Source organism: Papio anubis, chromosome 13 (assembly GCF_008728515.1).
Source record: "Papio anubis isolate 15944 chromosome 13, Panubis1.0, whole genome shotgun sequence".
NCBI classification, from domain to species: domain Eukaryota; kingdom Metazoa; phylum Chordata; class Mammalia; order Primates; family Cercopithecidae; genus Papio; species Papio anubis.
Genome location: NC_044988.1, coordinates 65,963,340 through 65,988,068, shown reverse-complemented (window position 1 = coordinate 65,988,068; position 24,729 = coordinate 65,963,340). Strand labels below are relative to the sequence as shown.

The 24,729-nt window shown below is 51.3% G+C and overlaps 1 protein-coding gene and 1 non-coding gene across 2 annotated transcripts in view; both read left to right on the top strand.

The window, feature by feature from the left end:
* The window catches only part of SHB (SH2 domain containing adaptor protein B), a 148,717-nt gene extending 125,186 nt beyond the window's left edge, over positions 1–23,531 (top strand). Inside the window, exon 6 of the mRNA XM_021927365.2 lies at positions 22,660–23,531. Coding sequence (XP_021783057.2) covers positions 22,660–22,843 — 184 coding nt within the window. The 3' untranslated portion in view covers positions 22,844–23,531. The remainder of the gene's footprint in view (positions 1–22,659) is intronic.
* LOC116270141 lies at positions 5,699–5,762 on the top strand. Its single transcript, XR_004178074.1, has one exon. It is a non-coding gene; the product is annotated as a U7 small nuclear RNA (small nuclear RNA).
* Positions 23,532–24,729: the final 1,198 nt, after the last annotated feature.

Here is a 24,729-nt window from a genome sequence, read left to right as displayed (position 1 = left end):
TGCCTCCTGCAGCTCCAGAGGAGGTTGGGTGGGTGTAATAGGGCCAAGAAGAGCTGAGGGGCACTGGGAGGCGCATGGCAGTTAGGGTTGTTTTTCTCTTGTCTGTCCCTTCATTGATTAATATAGCGAAGGGGAGAGTTTTCAAACAGTAGGCATGTCTGGGTCCACGCAGGCAAGTGATTAATCTTAGTTTGTTGCTGCTGACAGCTAGGAGCAAGAAATAATAAAGGTTTGAGGGGGCAGTGGGAGTGGGGATATGAGGAAAGCCTGTTCTCCGCTCATCTATCAGCAGGGAGCAAGTCTCCACTTCCTTCTGCCATCCAAGCATCCCCTTGTTGGGTTAACATTTGAGACTCCAGACACTTAGCTCCATGGTGGTTGCCTGCTCCCATGTGTGAACCACCAGGGCAGTCCCTGCAAAGCCACAGTGGGAACTCCCTGGCTATTACTGAGTTCCCTGCACAGCTCCAGAATACCTGGACTTAGTCGGTCTCTGTATTCCCCAGCCAGGCCCCTGCAGGGGTGATGAAGCCTTTTAAGAGCAGACTTCAGGGAAGGCAGGTGTGTGCAGCTCAGGTGCAGTACTGCTTGCCCTGGGACCCCCACACTGCTCAGCTGTGGTTGCAGTTGCCCTGAGCTCCTGGCCGTGTGCCCCATGGCTCCCCCAACAGAGGGAGTTCTGCACAGCGGTGAGGACAATGGCTCTGGATCTTGGTTTAGGCTCTTGAAACCCAGCTCTGCCACATACTAACAGGGTAGTGTTGGGCAAAGGGACTGAACATCTCTGAGCCTCGGTTTTCTCATCTATAAAATGGGTTTCACAGGTGTATTAATGAAGAGACAATATATGTGAAGTGCTTAGCATATGCCCCACCATATAGTGAGTACTCTATCAGTGGTAGCTCAAGTATCTTTATTATAGACCTCAGAAAGCCACAGGTTGTTGGGGAAAGAGCTCGGTGTGGCCTAGTGCATTGCGAATTGTCTGGGTTCAACCTGGAAGTCTCCATCTTTGCCCGCATCCACTCTCCTTTACGATGATGGGTTCTAGATTTTATGTGGCTACAGCTGGAAAGCATGCTAGAGAATCTCGCAGAGCTGGAGTCCAATCCAGGCGCCCCTCTTCCTGGATAACCTCTCTTGAACCTCTCACCTCTCTTGCACTCTGTACGTTGTCCTTTGGTGTGACTTTGGATGAGTGAGTAAACTTCTCTGACCTCCTGGTTGCTCATCAGGAGCTGGAGATGATGACCACTCAACAGGTATCCTTTTGCATCACCATGCTGCTGCGCCTCCAGCTCTCCTGCCCATCTTCCAAACTTACGGTCTGGCCTCCTCATCTCATAGGGAAGCATGTTAGCAGCCAGTCAAGGTAGCAGCTCTAGGAGTACCCTGGGCAGAAATCTTGGGGTTTAGGGAACAGAAAGAGACTTTTTAGATTTTCTGGTCCAATATATTGAACAGGTAGAGATACTGAGGCCCAGAGACAGGAAGAAGCTTGCCTGCCTCTGGCTTTCCCAGCAGGCCCTATTTGCTAGCAGCATTTGAGCCAGCCTGAGTCAGGGCAGCAGGGGTGATGGGGGAAGAGGGGGTGTGTCTCTTTGCTTTTACCACATGGAGGATTTCATGTCCTTTCAGCACTGATGGAGGAAAAATGAACTTTCTGCTCAATTAGCGTGCTTTGTGTTTTCTCCTTCTAAAAGGTTTAAAGGAAATGCCACAATTAGAAGCCGCTGCTGTAGGCAAAACAGAGACTCCCCAAACGCTCTTTGCAAGGACTAAATGAGAACAGTGAACTTTAGAATGTGCAGATGCCTTGCAGGATAAGAGAGTGCACTGTCGAGAGGACACTGTGAGGAATATTAGATGACATTTCCCTTTATTCAGAAATTACTGAGAACATGTGCCCTGCTGGTGGTAAAACATTGCCAAGGATGCCACCCTCAACATTAGACTGGCGCCTCTCCTGGACTTTGGTGATTCTGGTGCAGTGAGGATGGGGAGTGTAGGACCAACCCTGGGCTTATGCCCGGGAGACCTGGGTTCAAATTCGAGCTCTGCCTCTGACAAGTTACAGGATCCCAGACTAGTCACCATGATTTGCACCCTTCTTTCTGAAGGGTTCAGACAGACCCTAGTTTGAGTTCTGTCTATTCTCTGAGCCCTCTGTTTACTCTCTAGCACAGCAGGTGTAAATCCTGCCACGCCACGCGCTCTGGGCTGCTGTAATATGTGAGTGAGGTGATACGGGTCAGCATGCCCAGCATAGGGCCTGATATTTGGGAATAGCCAGCTTTCACACTGTGATAGTATGTTCGAGAAGAGTAGCAACCATTGCCATCATTTTTACAGATAAAGAAACTTGCCAGGCATAGTGGCTCATGCCTATAATCCCAGCACTTTGGGAGGCCGAGGCAGATGGATCACAAGGTCAGGAAATGGAGACCATCCTGGCTAAGACGGTGAAACCCTGTGTCTACTAAAAATACAAAAAAATTAACCGGGCGTGGTGGCAGGCGCCTGTAGTCCCAGCTACTCCGGAGGCCGAGGCAGAAGAGTGGCATGAACCTGGGAGGCGGAGTTTGCAGTGAGCCGAGATCGCGCCACTGCACTCCAGCCTGGGCGACAGAGCGAGACTCCATCCCCCCCCAAAAAAAGAGAGACTGTTGTTCACATTACGTCACAGTTAATGCATTAAAGAGATGAGATTGCAACACAGCTCAAGGCCTCTTTCTACCTTATGGGGTCTCTCGGAGTAGAAACACCCCCATTCCTCTCTGGCAGGCACTGAGAAGTCCAGCCAATGGCCAACCCCGTCTCTGGACCTAAGCTGGATTTTCTGACAGCACCTGTGACCGTGAGCCTGGTGCCCAACATTTCTCAGACACCTTTCCCCAGGCAGTGGTGACATAGAGAAAGCCCAGAGACCTGAAACCAGAGGGGCTGGTTCTGTCTGGCTATAAGCAAACAGTGTCAGCATCCATAACCCAACTGGAGGAGTCTAGTTTCTTCTCTGGGTCCAGCCCTCAAGCAGCTGTGAAGAAAGCACAACTCATTGCTCCTACTTTACAGAAGAGGAAACAGAGGCTCAAAGGGGCTTAGAAACCTAAGGCCATGTTGTCAGGGAGGGGCAGAGGCTAACCCTGCCCAGCTCCTGGACCACTGTTCGTTCTTGACCCTTCTCAGCCAGTTGCTCCAGCTAAGCTTAGAAGTTCTCCGTTTGTACCCAGGTGCTAGGCTGATGATGCTGAGACTATCTGGTAGCAAAGTAGGAGACCAAGGCCAATTCAGAGGGGCCAGTGGCAGGCGGCCTACATAGCTGGCGAGAGAGAAGTTTAGGGAGCCCTATCTGGCCCTGGGTGTGTGACAGATCAGGAGCGAAGGACTAGGGCAGTGGGAGTAGAAAGGAGAGGCGTATGAAGGTAGAATTGATGAGAGGGAGAAGGAGTGAGGAGTCAAGGACCACATCCAGATTTCGGAGCAGCTGGGTGGATGGTGGCATTCCCGGCTGCAATGTAGACCTGGAAAAGACCCAGGAAAACAGACTCCCCGCAGCTCAGCTTCCCCCTTCCCACTGCCGCCTAAAACCCAGAGGCAAGAGGTGCCTGCACTCATTCTGCCTCACTCTGAGTTCACAGCCCAGTGCACCACCCCCCAACCTGGCAGTGCCAGACGTGCCCGTCAACAGGCTGAGGTTCCCCCTCTGAGCCAGGGATGCAGCATTGCCCTTTGTTTTACCGGAGCTCCTTGGTCTTCTCCAGCATCTGAGCAGCCCCGATTACATTTCTAGCCGGTTTTTAATTGTCTCATATCAGCCCACATAAATCTGCCTGTGCAGCTCCGCCACCGGGGAAACATTCCAACTGCCCGTCCATCTCCAGGAGACCTCTCGTGCCCCGGGACAGTTGCCTTCTGAGGCACTGGGTGGTCTCTCCAAATGAGAAAAACATTTCTTTCCAATGACATTTCTAACATCTTGTTAATTTGAATTATTTAATAATATTTTTGCAAAAGCCATCTGGGAATGAGTTGGTTGGCGACTTGGGAGAAGGCATACAGGGTGCTGCAGGGAAGGCTACGAGGACAGCTGCAGACGTCACATCTGCCATCAGTGAAAGGGTGGCTGCATGGAGAGAAAGGCTGTGACCAGGAGCCCAGGGATCATAGCCTGAATCCCACCATTACCACCAGCCAGGAGGTCACCAGTAAGTCACTTCCCGTCTCAGCCTCCAGCCCTGAGGCCCAGATTTGCAATGGCAGTGGAGGCTCTCGTAAACTCTGAGAGGCTGCACAGATGCAGGTGGGGTTGTTTGCAGAGCCTTTGTGCTGTAGGGGCTTATTTTACTGATAGCTGGTTAAGTGATGGAAAGGCCCCGTGGGAAACATGATTGGCCCTTACCTAGAGGCATTTGGTGGGGGCTTGATGCCACTAACTTCACACGGTAAAATCCCAGTGTTAAGGCAGGGCCTGACTGTTCCCCAGACCTTTGGGCAGTCAGAGCCCAAAGAGAGTTGAATCATCCAGGTCAAGACCCTGGCATTCAGGTGGGATCAACTGAGGCACAGGGAGGGAAGAGGACCTTCCTGAGGTCCTGTGGAAGGCTGCTGGTAGAGCCCCTAGATGTCCCAGCTCCCACCCCAGGGTTATCACTCTTTGGAGCTCCATAAGCACTGTATTTTCTTCTCTCATTTTCTCCACAGACATTGTCAGTACTTGAGGCAGATTTATAAAATCAGATGTCAAATTTTATAGCCCTCGTCTTCGCTCCCGCAGTTCAAATGTTAGGGCTATAAAATGAGGTTTTGTTGTGTGTGCGGCACGCTGGCACGCACGCGCCCTTGCCCTCTGCTGGAGCAGAGGCCGTTCCATCCACGGGCCTGTGTCTTGCGCCTGCCCTTCTCTAGGAAGCTCCGCTGTGAGCAGCCTCCATCCTCCTTCCAGCACAAGTGTTTTCTGCCACTTTTAATAATGCTTTGCTTTTTTTTTTTTTTCTCTTTATCTTTTTAAAGATTATTTCACCCAAGAGGAATATCAGAAACAATTGGGTTTGGCAAAGCCAGCTTATTACAAATGCTTTAATTAAAACCATTTTTTAATTTTAATTTTATTTTATTTTTGCCATTTCCTTTGGAAAATCCACATTCTGCTTATGGCCTCAGGCAGCTTGGCGATCACGCTGCCACATTTTAAGCACAGGCTTTCAGGGCAGGGCTTATAGACAAGCCAGCAGCAGGGTTTTCACCACTGAGCTCTTATCGTGCCTTGGGCTGTCAGCTGGGTGAGGAGACAAAGACACATCAGACTCTAAGCTCACAGTCTAGACAAGGAGACAGGACGGTAGGGAAGTACTGTGATGGACAGAGGTGTGGCAGAGGACAGAGTGAGGGAGGAAGAAAGTAAGACTGACTAGGGGCATCTTGGAAGTCTTCCTGGAGGAGGGGCCAGTTGAGGAGGACTTCAGATGATAAGATTTTTGAGAAGAAAAAACTGGGGAAGTTATGGGGAGGCAACAGCGAAGTACAAGGACGTTTAGGTTGGAGATTAGAGGAAAGGCCTATGCAGTGTCCTTCCTCCCTAAGGTCCCAGCTTGGCTAGGGTGGCCGGCTGTTCAGTTTTCCCTTGGAAGTGATAGAGCCTCTCTCTGTTTTGTAAAATGTCACCCAGTTTTTGTTTCTAGGTTTAAAACTGAGGTGCATAAAATGTTATAGCTCTTCTAGAATTTGTCCAGCAGGTTTTCCAGTTTTTACTAGAAAACGCCCAGGAAGAAATCTAGGTACATAAACCCTGGGACCTTGCTTTCTAAATTTGCCGTCTAACATCTGATTTTTACCCTCAGGGTTGTAGTGTGAAATGATTTGTCATCTGCTAGGAACCTTTCTTGGCTGAGGGTTCCTTTGGGAACGTGTCTTTCGATCTCAACACCCCAGAGGGCCTGGTACAGGATAGGTACTCAGGAAACATTTGGAGATGGTATTCAGGAGAAAAATAATCACAGCATTCAAAATGAGCCATGATTGTAATAAAATCAGTTCACAAAGTTCAGCCCAGTTGGTGACCATATGTCACATGCTTGTACGCATGTATGTGGGAAAAATATAGAAAGGCACTATGCCGAATTGTGATTAACCACTATCTGCGGTGATGAAATGGCAGGTTTTTACCTTCTTTTGGTTTATTTTGGATTTGTGTTTTCTGGATTTTCCACAGTGAATCTCTTTTATAATGGTGTTTTGTTTTGTTTTTTGAGACAGAGCCCCGCTCTGTCGCCCAGGCTGGAGTGCAATGGCATGATCTTGGCTCACTGCAACCTCCGCCTCCCAAGTTCAAGCAATTCTCCTGCCTCAGCCTCCAGAGCAGCTGGGATCACAGGTGTGCACCACCATGCCCAGCTAATTTTTGTTTTTTGTTTTTAGTAGTAGAGATGGGGTTTCACCATGTTGGTCAGGCTGGTCTTGAACTCCTGACCTCAGCTGATCTGCCTGCCTTGGCTTCCTAAAGTCGCCTGACCTATAATAGAGGATTTTTTTTTCTTTTAAATGAGGCAGAGCAGGAAGTTCATTGGCTGTGGAGTTAGGAAACCTGTTTTCTGGTTCCAGCTCTGTCTTGAACTTTTCTTTGTGACTTCTCTGTGCCTCAGTTACTTGGGGGTACTTTAACTGGCTCAGTAGAGAAAGAGCATAGAGTATTGTGGCTAAGAAGGTAGACCACCTGGATCCAGAATCCCTCCCTGGTTCAGATCTCCATTCTGCATCTTACTAGCTGTGTGGCCTCCATTTCTACATCTGTACAATGGGGAGAGTAATAGTTCCTACATCTCAGGATCGTTGTGAGGCATAAATGCAATCGTGGTGCAGGACCGCGATTTTGTACACCCTGAAGCCCTAGTCAACTCTCTCTGGCTCCCCACGGCAACCTCACTTTACGCTCAAGGAGACAGGCTTAGAGAGATGAGGGGCTCACCTGTGGCTCCACCAGCCCTCCACATCCCAGCCCTCCATCCCTTCAACAATCCCCCATGCCCTCCCAGTCTGCCAGAGAGCAAGCTGTGTGCCCATCATTTCCTCCTGGCACTAAAGGCGTATGCCCCACCGAGGCTGAACACAACCTCGCAGGGAGAAACGCATTTGCACGGTGCTGGGCAGGCTTTTCTTAGCTCCTGGTATAGCTGGTGTTAGGAACTGACTTGAACAGGCGTCCGCAGAGTGTTCTCAGAGGCAGGAAGAATGATGCCAGTAACAGTGATTAGAAACTCGAGGCAGTGTAGGATTCTGATACATCAATGGTAAGATGACTGAGGCAGCAAACGCAGGAGATGGTATGACCTGGACACCCACATTTCAGACTCACAGTCTCCAAATATTCGCATAACCCCATGTTGAGTTCAGATTTTCAGGCTAGGAAAATGCATTTTCCTGCTCTGAATTGTTCCAACCCTAACCAAAATAGTCATCTCTGAAGAAGCTAGGGTTGCCTGTTTTACTTCTGTGGGAGCCGTGCTTTCAGGAAGCAGTCAGTTCCTAGAGTAAGTAACTTTGTGGAACTCAATTACTTGTAGACGTGCTGGGGGGGATAAAAACAGCAATAATTAATGTGGTCAAACCCAAGCCAAATAATAAAATGAAAGCTTTGTTGTCTGTCAAGGCAGAAATCAATTTCATTAGGGAGCAAAGAACCGGAGATTTAATTTTGAGAAAATTCTCCACCTTGAGAAAAGAGATTGTCAAGAAGCTGCCAGAATGAATGTGCAACATGAGAAGATTTGCCCCCCAGAACCCAGACGACGAAGAACTGACAGTGACCTTTCAAAGTTCCATTTCCAAACCTTCCAAGTGTGGCCAAAGCCAGTGGGCTTTTGCTTCTTAAAATTCTTGGGCCCAACTGGACACAGTGGCTCATGCCTGTAATCCTAGCACTTTGGGAGGCCAAGGCAGGAGGATTGCTTGAGCCTAGGAGTTCAAGACCAGCCTGGGCAACATAGTGAGATGCGGTCTCTATAAAAAAAAAAATTAAAATTAATTAGCTGGGCATGGTGGCTCACACCTGTAATCCTAAGCTACTTAGGAGGCTGAGGCAGGAGGATCACTTAAGCCCAGGAGTTAGAGGTTACAGTGAGCTATGAATGTACCACTGCACTCCAACCTGGGCAACAAAGCAAGACCCCCCCATCCCTTCCCACCACAGAAAAGCTCTCGGCCCCTGCCCCTTTCGGGGTGGTCAAGAGACGAGTGTTGCTATACCTGATGATACTTTCATATCAATAAGACCCTGTCTCTTGGGACTTTGGAGGGGCTGGAAGAGGGGGGTACTCAGGAGGTCAGCAGACCCCAAAAAGGAGTTCAGCTAAAGCTCAGGAGTGTCCGTGTTAATGACGGAGTTGTGTCCAGCCAGCAGGGCTGATAGCCAAGCTGGCAGACCCCACAGGACCCTGTTCAGTTGCTAGCTCCCACTGTGTGACAGATGGTGACTGCCTGGGGAACGGGCAGCAGAAGCGACCAGGATGGGAAAGAGCAGGAAATTCTGCCCCAGGGGGACAGCTGGAAAAGAGCAGCCCAGGTCTTCCTGTCTGAGGGACCTTCGTAGGGCAGAAGCAGTGGACTTGGCCTGCAGGATCTAGAGCTCGGAGCTGGGCTGACCTCAGCAAGCTGTAGTTAGTCACATTTCAGCTCAGGACATGGAAGAACTTAACGATGGCAAAGCTGTCTGTTTGGAAGGGGTTGTCTTGGTGGGGAGTGAGCTCTCTGGTGGTGGTGGTAAGTAGCAAAGCTGGACAGTAAATATTGTGGATATTACAGAGGAGTTTCCATCATCAGATGGAGCTAGAATGATGGTTCTCAAACTTGAATATGCATCAGAATTTCTTAGAGGGCGGTTTAAAACAGATTTTGGTTGCAAAGAGACCCAGGGGGCCACAGGCTTAACAAGTAAGTCTCTGGGTACTGGTGGACATTCTAGGACACACTTGAATCAACTCTATTTTTTAAGAACCTCCACTCCTCTTCCAGCCCTGGGGCTCTGGGGTGTTTGTAATGAAGGCGAGTCCTTTTGTTTAATGTCCTTCCTTCCCATGTGGTGTGAGCATCTCCTATGTGCCAAGCTTCAAAGGTTGTCTCTTCATCATGTAGATGGGGGAACCAAGGCCTGAGAAGGCAGAAACCAGGACCCCAGCACCCAGTTCTGAGCTCTTTACTTAGCTTTCAGTGGACTTCAGGGAACATTGTATACTATTCTCCATTTCACAGATGAAGAAACTGAGGCCTGGATTCCCAAGAACTATTGGGAGTTTTTCCACCAGGAACCACAGTCATTCATATGATTTGCAAAAGGTCCTTGGCAGGGTTTCTGGGTGGTTCCCAGCCAACCAGATGCCTTTGAAATTGGGGAAGAAAAACCACCCTTGGGTTAGAGGCAGTGGCCTTTGAGCTGCAGATCTGTCTTAATTTGCAGTTTTAAAAGGCCCCTCTGGATTTTTTTTTTCTTTTCAAATAAAGTTTATTGTGTATAATGAAGATATACACCATGATGTTATAGAATACATATAGATAGTAAGAAGGTTACTATAAGCTGGATGCAGTATCTCCTGCCAATAATCCCAGCGCTTTGGGAGGCCAAGGCAGGAGAATTGCTTGAGCCTGGGAGTTCAAGACTAGCCTGGGCAGCATAGTGAGACCTCATTCCTATAAAAAGTTTTAAAAATTAGCCAGGCATGGTAGGCACACCCCTGTTGTCCTAGCTACTTGGGTGGCTGAGGCAGGAGGATTGCATGAGCCCAGGCATTTGGGGTTACAAAGTGAGTTATGATTTCACCACTGCTCTCCAGCCTGGGCAACAGAGCAAAACAAAAAAGGTTCCTATAGTGAAACAAATTAACATATCCCCGACCTTACATAGTTAACTTTTTGTGTGTGTGTGTGACTAGAGCAGCTAACATCTACTCATCTAGCATGAATCCCATATGAAGTACAATTTGTTTATTGCCTGTGGTCCTCCTGTTGTGCATCAGCTCCCTAGACTTGTTCATCCTGCTTGTCTGCTCCTTTGTACCCTCTGACCTACATCTCCCCATCTCCTCCCCACCCTGCCCCAAGGACCCACTGTTTTTTTCTCTATCTCTACATATTTGTATTTGTTTTAGATTCCATGTGTAAATGAGATAGATCATACAATATTTTTCTTTTTTTTCTTTTTTTCTTTTTTTTTTTTTTTGAGATGGAGCTTCGCTCTTGTTGCCCAGGCTGGAGTGCAGTGGCGCGATCTCGGCTCACTGCCACCTCTGCCTCCTGGGTTCAAGCGATTCTCCAGCCTCAGCCTCCTGAGTATCTGGGATTACAGGCATCCACCACCATGCCTGGCTGATTTTTGTATTTTTAGCAGAGACAGGGTTTCACCGTGTTGGCCAGGCTGGTCTCCAACTCCTGACCTCAGGTTATTCACCCACCTTGGCCTCCCAAAGTGCTGGGATTACAGATGTGAGCCACCACACCCGGCCATATACAGTATTTTTCTTTCTGTATCTGGCTTTTTTCACTGCCCCTAGTGTCCTCCAGGCCTATTCCTGTCTGGTGAATGACAAGATCTTTTTTAGGACCAAATAGTATTCTATCATACATACACCACAGTTTCTTTATCCATTCACCCTTGACAGACCTTCAGTTGTTTTCATATGCTGACTACTGTGAATGGCACTGCAGTGAACATGGAGTGCAGATGTCTTTACAAGATGGTGATTTTATTTCCTTTGGGTATATGCCCAGAAAAGGGATCACTAGGTCATAATGTAGTTCTACTTCTAATTTCCTTACAAAGCTCCTTACTGTTTTCCATAATGGCTGTACCAGTCTACATTCCCACCAACAGTGTATAAGAGTTTCCTTTTTTCCGCATCCTAGCCAACATTTGTTATCTTTTGACTTTCTGATGATAGCCATTCTACTGGGTATGAAGTGATACCTCATAGTGGTTTTGACTTGCATGTCCCTGATGATTGCTGATGTTGAACACCTTTTCATATACCTGTCAGCCATTTTTTTAACGTCTTCTTTGGAGAAATGTCTGTTTGGGTCTTTTGCCCATTTTGTAATCAGGTTATTTGTTTTTCCACTATGGAGTTGTGTGAGTCCTTTATAAATTTTGGATGTTAACCCTTTATCAGATATATGGTTTGCAAATATTTTTTCCCAATCTGTAGGCTGCTGTTTCATCTTATTGTTTCTTTTACTGTGCAGGAGCTTGGATATAGTCCCATGTATTTATTTTGAGCTTTTGATATGATATCCAAAAAAATCATTGCCAAGGCCAGTGTCCAGGAGCTTTTCCCCTAAGCTCTAAGAGTTTTATAGTTTCTGTTTTTGTATTTAGGTCTTTTATCCATTTTGAGTTGATTTTTGTATATAATAGAAGATATAGGTCCAGTTTCATTATTTTGCATATGGAAATCTATTTTATTAGCACCATTTATTGAAGGGATTATCTTTTCTCCATTGTGTGTTCTTGGTACCCTCATCAAAAATTAGTTGACCCATATGTGTTTGGATTTGTTTCTGGGATCTCTGTTCTGTTGCACTGGTCCATGTGTCTGTTTTTATGCCAGTACCATACTGTTTTGATTACTATAGCTTTGCAATATAATTTCAAATCAAGAAGTGCAATGCCTCTAACTTTTTCTTCTTCAGCATTGGTTTGGTTACTCAGGGTCTTTTATGGTTCCACATGAATTTTAGGATTGTTTTCTTCTTTTGCTGTGAAGAATGACATTGGGGTTTTGATAAGGATTGTTGAGTTTCTCATCTTTACTTTTTTTCTTAAATAAAACTGTAAGTTGGATCAGGTGCTTTGTGGATAGTGAGTCCACTTCATTGCTGTGCTGGTGAACACCCTTGGTCAGTTGGTGAGGAGGCCCCCACCAGGGTGGGCCAGGAAGACTGGTGAGGGTGAGCACCATGCTTTAGCAAGAGCTAGGGTCCATGGGGTGACTCGGGATGAGAAATGAGGAGCGGGGGGCATTGCTGCTTCCTTCCCCTCCCTGCATGCCCCCTCCCCCTGCCTCATCTCCCACCCCAGTACCCCATTACTGCAGATTCAGTCTGCTGGTCTTGCCAGAGAATCCTCCACAATAGAGGCATGGGGCAGGGGGCTTTATTGTAGAAAGAGAGTAAACCTCTGCCCTTCTCTGAGCCTCAGTGTCATCTGTAAAATGATGGCAGGGAACCATATGATCTCAAAGTATCTGGTTGGTGTCTTGTCTCCCTCAGAAATGTTGCATACAGAGCAATGCACACAGTAGACACTTAATAAATGCCACTGACCATCTATGACCAGTTTCCTGTTTAGTTCCTTTTCTGTTTTGTTTTTTGAAAAAGGATCTCACTTTGTCACCCAGGCTGGACTGCAGTGGCGTGAACACAACTCACTATAGCCTCAACCTGCCAGGCTCAAGCAATCCTCCCACCTCAGCCTCCCAAGTAGCTGGGACTACAAGCGTGCACCACCATGCCCAGCTAATTTTTAAATTTTCTACAGAGACGGAGTCTCACGATGTTGCCCAGGCTGGTCTCTCAAACTCAAGGGCTCAAGAGATTCTCCCACCTTGGCCTCCCAAAGTGCTGGGAGGAGCGCGTGAGTCACCACGCCCAGCTTCCTTTTCTATTTTCATATGGATCCTGTGTGCAACAATGTGCCTTAGAGAGTGTGGTGAAAGAACACTTGATGTTTCAGGAAATCGATCTGTGGGCAGTAAATGCCTTGCCCCGTGTCACCCAGCCACAGAGCTGTGCCAGAACCCAGGTATCCCACCCCAGCCAGGCGGGCTGCCCAACTGGAGGAGATGCTCCTGCAGCCACATCCACGGCTTCTGGGCTGCCAGTGCAGCCACGAATGACAGAGCAGACAGACGGGGAGCCTAGCTCGGTGCTCAGCCCAGACAGCACAGAGCCAGCCAGATGCACCAGACACACCAGACAGGCGGCCACTGGTGCAGTGGCTCCTGCCCAGCAGGTGAGAACAAGACCCACGCCAGGACCCTGAGTCCTGCATTGGCATCAGTATTTTCTGAAAGGCACTGTTCTTCATTTAAAAATTTAAAAATGCATTAAGCTGGAATCTAGTGCCAGCCCCCTGTTTCAAGTCATACTTATCTGAGGGGCCTGCCAAAGAGTGCAGATTTATACCCAGGCTCCAACGACATCCTGCACACTCGGTGGCACCTCCGCACCTGGAGAGCCTCGCTTCCCCACTGTCCAGACCTCAGACTACCCTTATGGGTGAACAGTGAAAGCTCTACTTCCCAGATCAGGGACCTGAAGCTCAGACCAGGCACAGCTCAGGGCAGGGACTCAGATAGATCTGGGTGGCCCTGAGCCTGGGCTGCGTCCAGCACCATCCTCAAGCACCCCAAGGCCCACCCCCCTCTCCGGCCCTGCCTGAGTGAACCCCAGGGTGCTGGCCTCCCTTGTCCTATAAAAGCCATTGTGCGCTCCAAGCCGTCTCCTCGGCAGCTGGGGCTTCCCCTGAGGCTGCCTTGGCCCAGCCTCTGCATGGTCCTGCTCTGGAGTCTCCTCAGATGCAGCACATCCCCCACCGTGTGCTGCTCAGGTGGGACTGGGGGGTCCTGTCCTTGGAAACAGCCTGGAGCCCTCTGGAACCAAGCCATTTGGCAGATTCCGCTCTGTGTCTTAAACCCTTACCTAAGGGGCCAGGCGAGCCAGGATTCGTCAGACGTTCATACTTCATGTGGAGGTTCTCATCTGCCCCTCACCACAGCCGTGAGGGTGGACTCTGGTTATTCCCATGTTGTGGATGAAGAATTTGAGGCACTGGCCGTCTAGTGAGTGGTATGGCTTTAGCCTAGGCAGTGTTGGAAGCTAGAGTACATTCTTCTTTGTCATGGGGGCTGTCCGTGCATTGTAGGATATTTAGCAGCATCCCTGGCCTCTTACAAGATGCTAGTAGCACCCATGTATCAAGACACTGCTGAATATTCCCCAGGGAAGAGGGAGTGCAAAATTGCCCCAGGTAGGAGCCACTGCTTTAAGGAGCCTAAGGGCTCAGACAGCCTTGTCCTCAGTAGGAAGAGATCACCCTTGGCCTGGATTCTGTCCATCCTGTTGGCACAGGCATGAGAAGCCTGCTTTTGTCATTTTGCTGTCCCCAAGCCCAGGATCCACTGTGGCCAGCGTACGCACCTGTCTCCCTCCATGAGGGGAGCCATTCTGCCCTGCGTTGTTCCTCCTGCTGGGCTGCTCCCACCCACCCTGGCATGTCCATCACTGGCTTGAGAACTCGGCACTGAAGGGACCCCCTCCAGCTTTTCCAGAGGGAGACGTTGAGGCCCAGGGAGAGGGGACTTGCCCAGCCAGTGATATCAGTGGTATCAGAGTTTGAACTTCCCCCTTTGGGGGACGCTTAGGGCTGAAGAGTGGAGAAAAATAATTTCCAACACACATAGGCCTTCGTGTTCCTAGAAAAGTCCTCAATTAAAGGTTAAAAAAAAAGAGAGAGAAAAAGAGCCCTAGACCCTGTTTCCCCTTCCTGAAGCTTTGGCAGCATTTCACCATCCCCTCTGCTTCTGCGTCCAGCCCTCCTTGAAATTCCATGTGCACTTGGCTGAGGCTGGTGGGAACCCTGAGGGGGGCACTACAAAAGGCATCCAGCGGGATCCCCGCGCCAAGTGTCATTGCCTTCCCACTTACACACCCCTGGTAATGGGAGGCTCACTCGCTCAGCCTGAGCCCTCATTTAAAAACCTCTTGTCTGATGATGTGTTGGTTTTCTCCTGAGAAAATTGACCAAAATGGGTTCATTTTGACATACCTACTGCTTTGTGTGCTAAAACGAGCCTTATGCCTCTACATGTTCGCCAGGAGAGGCATCTGCCAGGTCTCCTGCCTAGAGATGGCTTTCTGTCATGATTTACTGAAGGCCTTCACCCTGGGCCGCCAACTTAGAGCTTGAGAAATGCCTGGGCGTCTCGGGAAGGCTAATCACTGCTGATGCATGTATTGAAAGTCTAATTATTTGGTTGTAAATCACGTCATTTCACTCAGTAGCATTTACATCGAGACGTTTGTTCACAATAACTTGGCGTGTGTGTCTTTGGCTTGTCACTGTGAAGGCTGCTTTGGAAACTGTGGGCGGGATGCAGGTGTTGGCCGCGTGGGCCTCCTAAGCTCCTTTATCCCAGCTCCCTTGACTCTTAGAACATCTCAGCTAGAAGGAGCCTCCATGCCCCCTGCCCCACGCCTCACACAGTTGGAGAACCCAGTCACACAGTGACATGCACTCACATCCTGGTCCCCTGGCTCAGGAAGCCCTGATAGCCTTGCACGGTGACTGGGCAAGTTGCTTCTCCCTCAGGCCCTTGTTCTTCTCATCTGTGCAGTGGGCATCTTGCCTATAATGCCAGCCCTCCCAGCTTCCTTGGGAGGCCACACGTTCGTCCAGTCATGGACCAAGGGAGCATTTAAGGTCTTCTCAGCCATGCCAGAGGCAGGCCAGGACCTGTGTGAGTGGGCTCTGCCTGGGCTCTGGGTAATTGGACCACAGAGGTGGACTGTTCTTGCTGCCGTGAAGCCACATCTCTCACAGTGTTGGGGCGGTGTCTGAAGGGAGGTACCGCAGGTCCAGGCTACAGCTCTCCACGCATCTGGGATTCTTCGCTTTCCGCTAAGATAGCAGGGGCCTCTCTTTGCTGAATGCTGTACTGAAACAGTGGCCTATTTTTCTTCAGAGAGATTTCCACCCCCTCTTTGTCTGCCACACATTGAGGGAGAACGGGGTCATGCGTCTGCCTGGCAGGCAGGCACCCACTCCGGCTCTGTGAAGATTCAACGGACTTGTGTTCAGTCTCACTTCTCGCCTCAGTGGCTGCATACTCCCAGGTCAGTCACTTGAGCCCTCTGACTCTGTTTCCCCACCTGCAGTCTGTAGGCCCATCTCTTGATGTTGCTGTGAGGAGGTACATAGAGCACTTGGCAGCACATCCCCAGGCGGTAAGATGGGTAATGCCGTGCTTCTCGAATCTTCCAGCACTATGTTGCTGGAGTGGCTGTGTCCTGCTCGCGGGGGTGAGGGGGAGAGTGTCTTTAGAGGCATAGACCTGGCAAAATGTCACACTCCCCTGGAGGTCAGAGAGGCGGCGGGAGGAGAGCAAAAGCTGTGTCATAAAGGCACTGCTTTCGAGAGGCAGAATCGCCATCCTCGGGTGGGGTTATGGCAGGAACTGCCCATTTTGCAGGCTTGGTAGGTGACCACGGAGGTAGCTTGCTATGGTCACCCTCCAGGCTGGTTCTGTCACCCACATCACAGCAGGTTAGCATTAGAGCTGGGCCTGACTCCCTTGGATTCGGCACAAACTTCCCCGTTTGCTTCTACCCCGTCGGAAGCAAGTACATGTCTGTGGGGGTGGAAGGGCCCTCCCCGATGCCAGGCATGGAGGCGGCGCTCCCAGGGCTCAGAGTGTGAGCACTTGCTGCCCTGCTCACCAAGGCCAGGGGACCTGCGACACCTCCCTCCCCTGGGAATTATCTGGCAGCTGATGGTTGAGTGCCCTTTAAATGCACAAGCTCATTCTGCCTCCCCTTCCACCGACCTGGCCCAGGAATCTTTGCACAGCGTAACATTTAAATGTTTAAAATAGCCCAACAGCATGGTGCCACATTCTTTGGGATAATAGAAAATAAAGTCATAAGAAAGATTGGGGGGTAAAAAAATACCAAAATAGCCCAACAAGAAGAAAAGACGCAGCCACTTAGAGCCCGAGTAGGGAGGGGCAGGGCCAGCGCTCACCTTACGCCTTCAAGAAGACTACGATTTTGCAAGGGAACTTGTCTCACATTCATGTTTTTTTTTTTTTTTGAGACAGTCTCGCTCTGTCACCCAGGCTGGAGTGCAGTGGCCGCCTCTCAGCTCACTGCAAGCTCCGCCTCCCGGGTTCACGCCATTCTCCTGCCTCAGCCTCCCGAGTAGCTGGAACTACAGGCGCCCGCCACCTCGCCCGGCCAGTTGTTTTTTTTTTTTTTTTTTTGGTATTTTTTAGTAGAGACGGGGTTTCACTGTGTTACCCAGGATGGTCTTGATCTTGTGACCTTGTGATCCACCTGTCTCGGCCTCCCAAAGTGCTGGGATTACAGGCTTGAGCCACCACGCCCGGCCACATTCATGTTTTATTTAGGCCTGGGCAGGGGGCACTGGGCGGCTGAGTGGCCTCAGGAATAAGTCCTTTCCAAATCCTAAGGGAAAAGGGCTCTGGTGCATTCTTCCCTGTGGCCTCCCTGGGGGAGACTTTCTGATATGAAAAGCACGTGCCTGTGTACTCACCTCGCAGGGATGACCCTCTGGAAGCTCCCTAGTCCTTCCCATTTTGCCAGTTCTCACTGGCTCATCCTGGAACTGTTGTTGGCTGGATAAAGCATCCACTGTGTCCAGCCTCAGTGTGTGCAGCTTCTCCCTTTGCTGGGCCGCAGTCGGGGACAAGGTGGACCAGCCACCAGCCTGCCCTGAGGAGCTTATGTCTGGAGGGGAGGACTCATGGGGCCTCACTGCCCTGGCTCTGGGCAGACCCGGATGGATGGATGGATGGATGGGTGACAGGCACAGTGCCTCAGCTGTGTGCCAGGCATGTGTGTGCGCCCAGAGGCCAGAGGGGGCTACGGCTCAGCCGGCTGAGAAACAAACATCACAGTGGGCTTGCAGGATTCTCAGCCTCCAGTTCTCACCAAGCTGCAGGGAAGCCAGATCTTGGGGCAGAAAGAGGCCAGCGGGTGGCTGAGCAGAGGAAGATGAGGCTGTGGTGGGAGCTTCTGGGCCCTGAATGCCAGGCTTTGGAGTTCAGCAAACATAGGTTCAAATCCTAGCCCTACCATGTCCCATGAGACACAACCTTCCTGAGCCTCAGTTTCCCCATCTGTAAATAGTGATCATTCTAACAACTTAGCAGCTTTGCTCTGCAGTTTAAATGAGAGAATATGTGGCAACAGCTCAGCTCAGAGCCCAGTACCCAGTAGGGGCTCTTGAAGTACTGGATGTCATTACATCTGTTTTGGCCATGGGGAGCCTTGGATGGTTTTGACCTGAGGGCTAATGTTCTGAGGACATCTGGGTCAGGACAGCAGCACCCTACACACCTTTCAAGCTAAGGTAAACCAGAAATCCCCTCTGTGTCTGGAGTCCTGTAACTGGGTCCCACGTGTTAGTCCCAAAGGCCAATTTCCATCCTTCTCCCGCATAAATATTATATGCAAGTATTTTTAAGTCATTTCATCATGAAAAGAAGCGGTTTAACATAACTATTACCCAGGATTCTTCATGAAATATGCATCAAGCAATTAGGTCTAAAAGCGAGAGGTGAAGCCTTGTACCCTGCTCAGCGGCCGGCAGCTGCAGGCTGAGTAATGTTTTATTAAAGCCCGTGATTGCGCTGCGAGGTGGGGCCTGTTATTAGCCCTGCGTGCCCGGCACGTTTGATAATCCTGATGATGAGGAGGTGCTTTTTGTGATGATAATGAGCCATCTGAACGCCTGTGACAGCTCCAGCACCCCGGCCTCTGCCAGCCTTATAAGACTCATTAGACAGGTCACCCACCAGAGACACCTCTCATTGTGACTTTGCCCTCGCAAGATGTCCTATCAAAGGAGACGGGGCTGATGCAGGAGCCTGGCAGGCACAGCAGCCTGTTGAAGCTCCCCGGGGGCAGTGTCCTCCCTGAACCACGATGGTGCTGAAGTGTGGAAGTCCACGCTGCCTTGAAGAAAGGTGGGAGGAGGTGTGGCCCAGAGCCCGGCTTACCTGGCTCGGGATGCAGGACCAGGGCTTTGGGCTCACCTGCAGCCTGCCTTGCTGTGCACCTTGGGCCAGGGTAGTATACTGTCTGGCCTCAGTTTCCTCCACAGTACCCCAGGGGAGTGAGAGGTGACCCCCAGACTGCTCGCAGCTCAGAATACATGCTGTCTGCAGCAGCCACGCATCCCTGGGCATACTCCTTGCCTGATGTACCCCTCTGTTCTCCACAGAAATGCTCACGCTTCCTTTGCTCATGCTCGCCTCTCCTTTTGTGTGAAGGTGGGAGTCAGTGAAGCCACTCCTGGCAGCTGCTTTTAAATCTTCAACTGTTAGGTGACATCTCCCTCATGGGGACCTTAACCAATGAGAATGTATTGTCACAGCATGTCTCCTGGCTGTGTGTGGACAAGGCGTCACCTGACCCTTGCATTGGTCGAGGATTGACAGATAGTCTCGGGACCTCAGACCCCTGGCGGGCGGTCCTGGGGGCTCCACCAATCAGAACATGTCATTCCCAATCCTCGGCACAGCCCCTTGCGTGGGTGCCACACATTGTCTTTTACTCCCAGCCCCTCTGCTGTCTCTGACCTGCTGTCAGCCCTGCACCATGGGCGCTGTGGAGGCGGAAGATCAGCGTGGAGGGGATGTTTGCTCAGGGTCTGACGCCTCTCACCCACCCCTCTGCCTGGCTTCACGTGGAGCACTGAGGGTTACATGAGGCCCTCTCTTAGGTCTGGGGAGTGCTGAGGTCAGGAGCACTGACTCTGGACATCGGCTGCTGATGATCACTATGTGATCTTGGGCCGGACACCTCCCCTGTCTGCTCCTCGGTGCTTAAACACATAGAGCCTGGCCTATAGGAAGGATTGTCCCTGAAGGCAATCCTGGCCGATGCCCCAGCGAAAGCAGGACTGGGGATGAGGGCAGCGGTGGAGGGAATGTGTCAGGCTGCTTGCAGACCCCTTCTTGCAGGAAGCCCTCAGCAGGTAGGCAGCAGATTATGTTTTGCACATGTGGAATCCAGGACCTAGGGCTGGAAGCACCCCCCGGGGTCATCTAGTCAGCCTCCCTGTGGATGCAGTGGGAGAAGGGACAGAGCCCAGCAAGGCACAAGGACAGCCTGAGGGCTAGGGAACCCACGGGGTGCAGTGCTTGAGCCCAGGAGGGTCAGCATGTGAGCGTGCCTTTCTCCCTCTGCCTGAGAATGGTCAGGCCTCAGACTGGGGGTTCATGGAGCCCAAGTGCTGGTCCCAGCTCTGCCTTGGTCTCTGAGCTTCGGGACCAACCTGCCCCATTGGCACAGCCTGGCTCAAGGTGGTAAACTTGTGGGTGCTTACACAGGCAAAATAGGAGTGTGTTGGGGGGGATAAACAGCAGGCTCAGACAGGCAGGAGGGACTTCCAGGGGACGTCTAGACTCTTCTCAGCCTGGCAGCTGCCCCAACTCGCTGTCAGCAGCCAAGGTACAGAGGACATCGTACCTTGGCCATTCTAAGCCCCTATCCTGTGAACAGAGGAGCTTAGCGTCTGCTTCAGACTGTGAGAGCCATTGCCGCCATCACTGTCCACATCCCTTGCCCGATGCTGTAGAACAAATTAGTGTGAAATGTCACTTTCATCCACGTGAGTTACTCTCCTAACTTTGAAAATGAAACTGGCTCGCTCCCCTACAGCTTTATACCTGCACACTGGCAGACTCTTCCCGCCAGCGGCCGTGACCGTCTGCCTGACACCTCCTCCACTCTGTCCCCCAGGCATAGATCTGTGAGAATCACAAAGCCTGCTGGTCCAGCTCCCCAAAAACATAAGGCCACTCAGTGCATGCACGTAGAGGGGAATGATGTGCCCAGGGTCACACCCTCCTCCCTGCTGAGTGTCCCTGGCACCTGCAGCCCCTTCTTACCAGCCCTGCTCTCTCGCCCGCCCACACCCGTTCTCCAGGCGAAGCTGGGCATGTGGCTCTGAGAGCTCAGCTTTTTAACTCTTCTGCTGTTTTCTCAGCCACGCAGTTTCAGTGTGTTATTTAAGCAATCACAGCCCTTTCCAAGCTGGCACAGATCTGTGGTCTCTTCGGTGTGGCGGGTAGGTGAGTCTTCACTGGAATGGAGTTTTACATTCTTCTTGTCATATACACGCCGTTTCCTTTCTGCAGCCTAAGCAAGTGCGCCGCCTGCTTCTCAGACGTGTCTAGGCAATTCTCCAATGAAATGACCCTTCACTGAGGAGCAGAACTTGCCACAGGCTCTGTAATTAGAACATTGCCAGCCTTAAAAAAATCTTGATTTAAATTTCAGTTCTCTACAGGAATTATTCTCTCTTGAAATGTAATTGCTCTCCCAACGATTTCCGTTAAGCTGAGGGTGACATCTCTAAATACATTATTATAAGCAGACATATTGCTTAGTGCTCGCACTTCATTAAGCATTTGTTCTGCCCATTTGAAAATGGTCCTGGAGCCCAAATTAAGGTGTCAATAGAGCGGGCACTCATAAGCTTGGGAAGCCCAGTCCTGACTGGAAGAGATGTGTTCAAGCCCTGAGAGCCCCTGTGGGAGCAACAGTGGCGAGGGGCGGAGCTGGAGTGGAAAGGCTGCAAACCTTCAAGTCTGCTCGGAGCTCAGGTTGGGGGAGTCGTCTAGAGGCTGTGGAGATGGGGGCAGGTGATTTGTCAGAAGCTCCAGCTTTCTACCTAAGGGACAGACACCCGATAAAGTGGACTGTGCTTTGGAAAATCTAAAGCATCCACAGGTGTGGTGGCAGGATCATAGTGGAATCATAAAAGGGGTGGAACTGAGTGGGCAGGAAGACGGCAGCCTGGACCGAGGCAGGCTGGTGGAGGGGTGAGGGGTCCAGTGTGGCTGCAGCCCCAGCGAGAGCTGGGAGAGGTCTGCTGGGGCCAGGCAAATGCTGGTGGGAGGACCGTGGCCTTGGCTCTGTGTGAGCAGATGCAGGTGGGCTCCAAGGGCTTTGAGCACACAGGTTCTGCTCTGATCTCTGAGGAACCCACCCCACTGCTTTTCCTTGAGCAGACTTCAGGAGGTTCCTCTCAGGCAAGTCTGAAGCCAAGCATGGCGGACATAGACTGGGCCCTGCTCCGTGGCATGCTCAGAGGAGCTGGGATGGTGGCTAAGTACTTGCAGTTCAGGAAGGCATGCGTGTCCTCAGTGCCACCAGATGAAGGAAGGAGCTCTGCCTGTGGGAGCCTGGAAGACCACCCAGCAGAGACAACACAGGCTGGACCTTGGGAGAGACAGGGTTTATGAAGAAGGGGAGGATGCAGAGGGCAGGTAGTACAGACTTTCTGCCCATGTTGCATTGGCTAAGCCAAGTCACATGGGTAACTGCCTGCAAGGGAGGCTGGGAAATGTAGTCCCTGGCTGGGTGGCCCCTTCCCAGTGACAGTTTTCTACTACTGAAAGGGAAGGACAGATCACTTGCCATCCCTGCCACACAATTTCCTCCTCTGGAAACTGGGGGTAATGACCCTTGCCCTACCCACTTGTCATGGCACTGGGGATATGAACACACTTTGCACCTGTCAGGCAAGGCTTAAACAGGGATATGCACTAGTAGTAGAAAGAGGGACTAAGTTTTGTTTTGTTTTTCTGAAGAAGCCCCTAGAATCATTCAGTATTGGAATGCTGTCCTGTAGCCTGGCAGCAGAACCAGCCGTGCTGCTGGTTCTGGGTCTGATGCCGGAATTGGGGGTGCACTTGGGTGCAGCTGCGTTTCATCTGGTCCTGGGCCTTGGCCCTGGCATGGAGAGGTGCAACTCCCAGCCACTTCATGGCTGGGATCCCTTCTGTCCCAGACAGCTGAGGAGTCCCTTGGCCTCAGCCTGAGTTGGTCAGAGGGGTAGTTCTGATAACCTCTGTGTTTTGTTCACAGGAGCAACCAGGGTTTTATGCACATGAAACTGGCCAAAACCAAAGAGAAATACATTCTGGGTCAGAACAGCCCTCCATTCGACAGTGTCCCGGAAGTCATCCACTACTACACCACCAGAAAGCTACCCATCAAAGGGGCCGAGCACTTGTCCCTCCTCTACCCCGTGGCTGTGAGGACCCTGTGAGCGGACCAGACCTGCCCTGCTCTGTGACAGAGCCAGAGACTTGGAGGTGCCGGAGGCCCCCCACCAACCAGCCCGGCCACTGTTGCTGGCTGTGTCATTTGTGTTGTGTGTATGGTACTAGCACACCACTGCATGTCTCTAGAATGCTGTTGCCACTTACGGGGGCTGGAGAAGGCCTGGATAAAGACAGAGGGGCAGCCAACACACCACCCCAGCCCCCACCCCCACCCTCTCCTTGAGTTTCTGTGAATTAAAATATTTGCAAATCCAAAGAGATGCCTTCCAGGATGAACAAAGGCAGACCAGCTCCGAGGGGTGGGGGTAGGGCGGGGCGGGAGCTCCCTGGCTGACATCTCTTTGTTCTCCAGCTGTCTCAAATTCACACCTGTGTACGGGGCAAAGTTTTCCCACAGGGGCCCCCAACGGATGCTGGGAGCCAAACGCTGGTGCTTTGAGAGTCCCGGAGGCGCTGGCGTTCCGCCCCCGCTGGTGTGTGTGTGTGTCTGTGTGAGTGTGTGTGTGAGTACAGATGTGAGAATGTGGTCACACACAGATGGGTAAGCCCGCTGATCTACTTGTAGTCACTCAGTGTAATCATTAGGCGATCTTCAAGGAATCATTGTGCAGTCAAAAAGAGGATTCAATTATTTATGAATAGGGTATGTAAATAAAACAGTCATTTAATATATAGCCTTATCCTTTTCTGATATACTGCAGAGGGTCTCTGAGGGGTCAGTGCTTGTCTACTGGTTTCACTCCCAGAGAAAGGTGTGTCTCCTCTGGGCTTCCTGCTGTGGCAGGCCCCAGGGAGGGGAGGGAGGCCGAGGCCTCAGCTCCAGCCCTCAGCAGCTCTGAACACCAGAGCCATCTGCTCTGGCAACTGGGCTGAGGCAGTCGGTAGCACTCTGGGAGTCAACCCAGAGCTCAGGGTTCAGGCTTCAGCAGTGGACAGTCAGGAGCCTCTAGTGATCAAACAACCGGTCTTTCCCTCCTGCAGTGGGATGTCTGTGTTGACACCCCCCCAACCCCCGGACACAGCACCCAGCTGGCTACAAAGGGCTCTGTCCCCACTGTCTGTCAGCACCACCTGGGAGGTATTTAACATGTAGGGAAAGGGAGACAGAGAAGGGACGTCATTTGCCCAAAGCCACACAGCTCACTAGCGGCAGAGCGGTTCTGCAGCCGGTGCTCTTTCGTTGGTTCTGCATGGCCTTGTTGTCACTCTGCCCATGGAGGACGCAGAATCCTGACCCCCCAGGGACATTGAGCCCTCAGTGGTCCACACTGCTTCCACACACAAACACACACCCTCTCTCGCTGGCCGCAGCAGGGTCCTCCCACACAGGCCAGGCAGCCCCGATGAGGCTACGAGCTTCTCAGCTCTCCTGCTTTTTCCACCCAGCCAGCAGCGTGAAGGTGTGGCTGCCCTCTCCTGAATGAGATACCACGGTTCCAGAGCCTTCACCAGGCACCAGCTGGCCTGAACGAACTGGAAGTTTGACGACTGTCATCCCTGGCCCACCTGGGCAGAGCACAAGGGGCCGAGTTTGAACGTCATCAGCAGGTTCCGACATCAGCGCTGCTCATGTCTTTAGAGACTGTTTGGAGGTGATTCCAGCTCACTGTTGAGATGCAGACACAGGAGGACTCGCCACGGCCACGTGTTGAGCTGGGACAGAGCCCTGCCCCTTTAGGTAGCTGCACAGACTTCAGCAGTTTGTGCAAAGCCCTGCCCTTGGCGACCCGTCTTTAGGGACCAGCCGCCTCTTGGGTCGTCCTCCCGGGCCCTGTCTGGCAGTCCATGTGGCCCAGCCTTCATGGAGACCATGCTGGCTGTGGCCTGGGTCTAGTCTCTTAAAGAAGCCAATCCTTTCCTTGCATGTTTG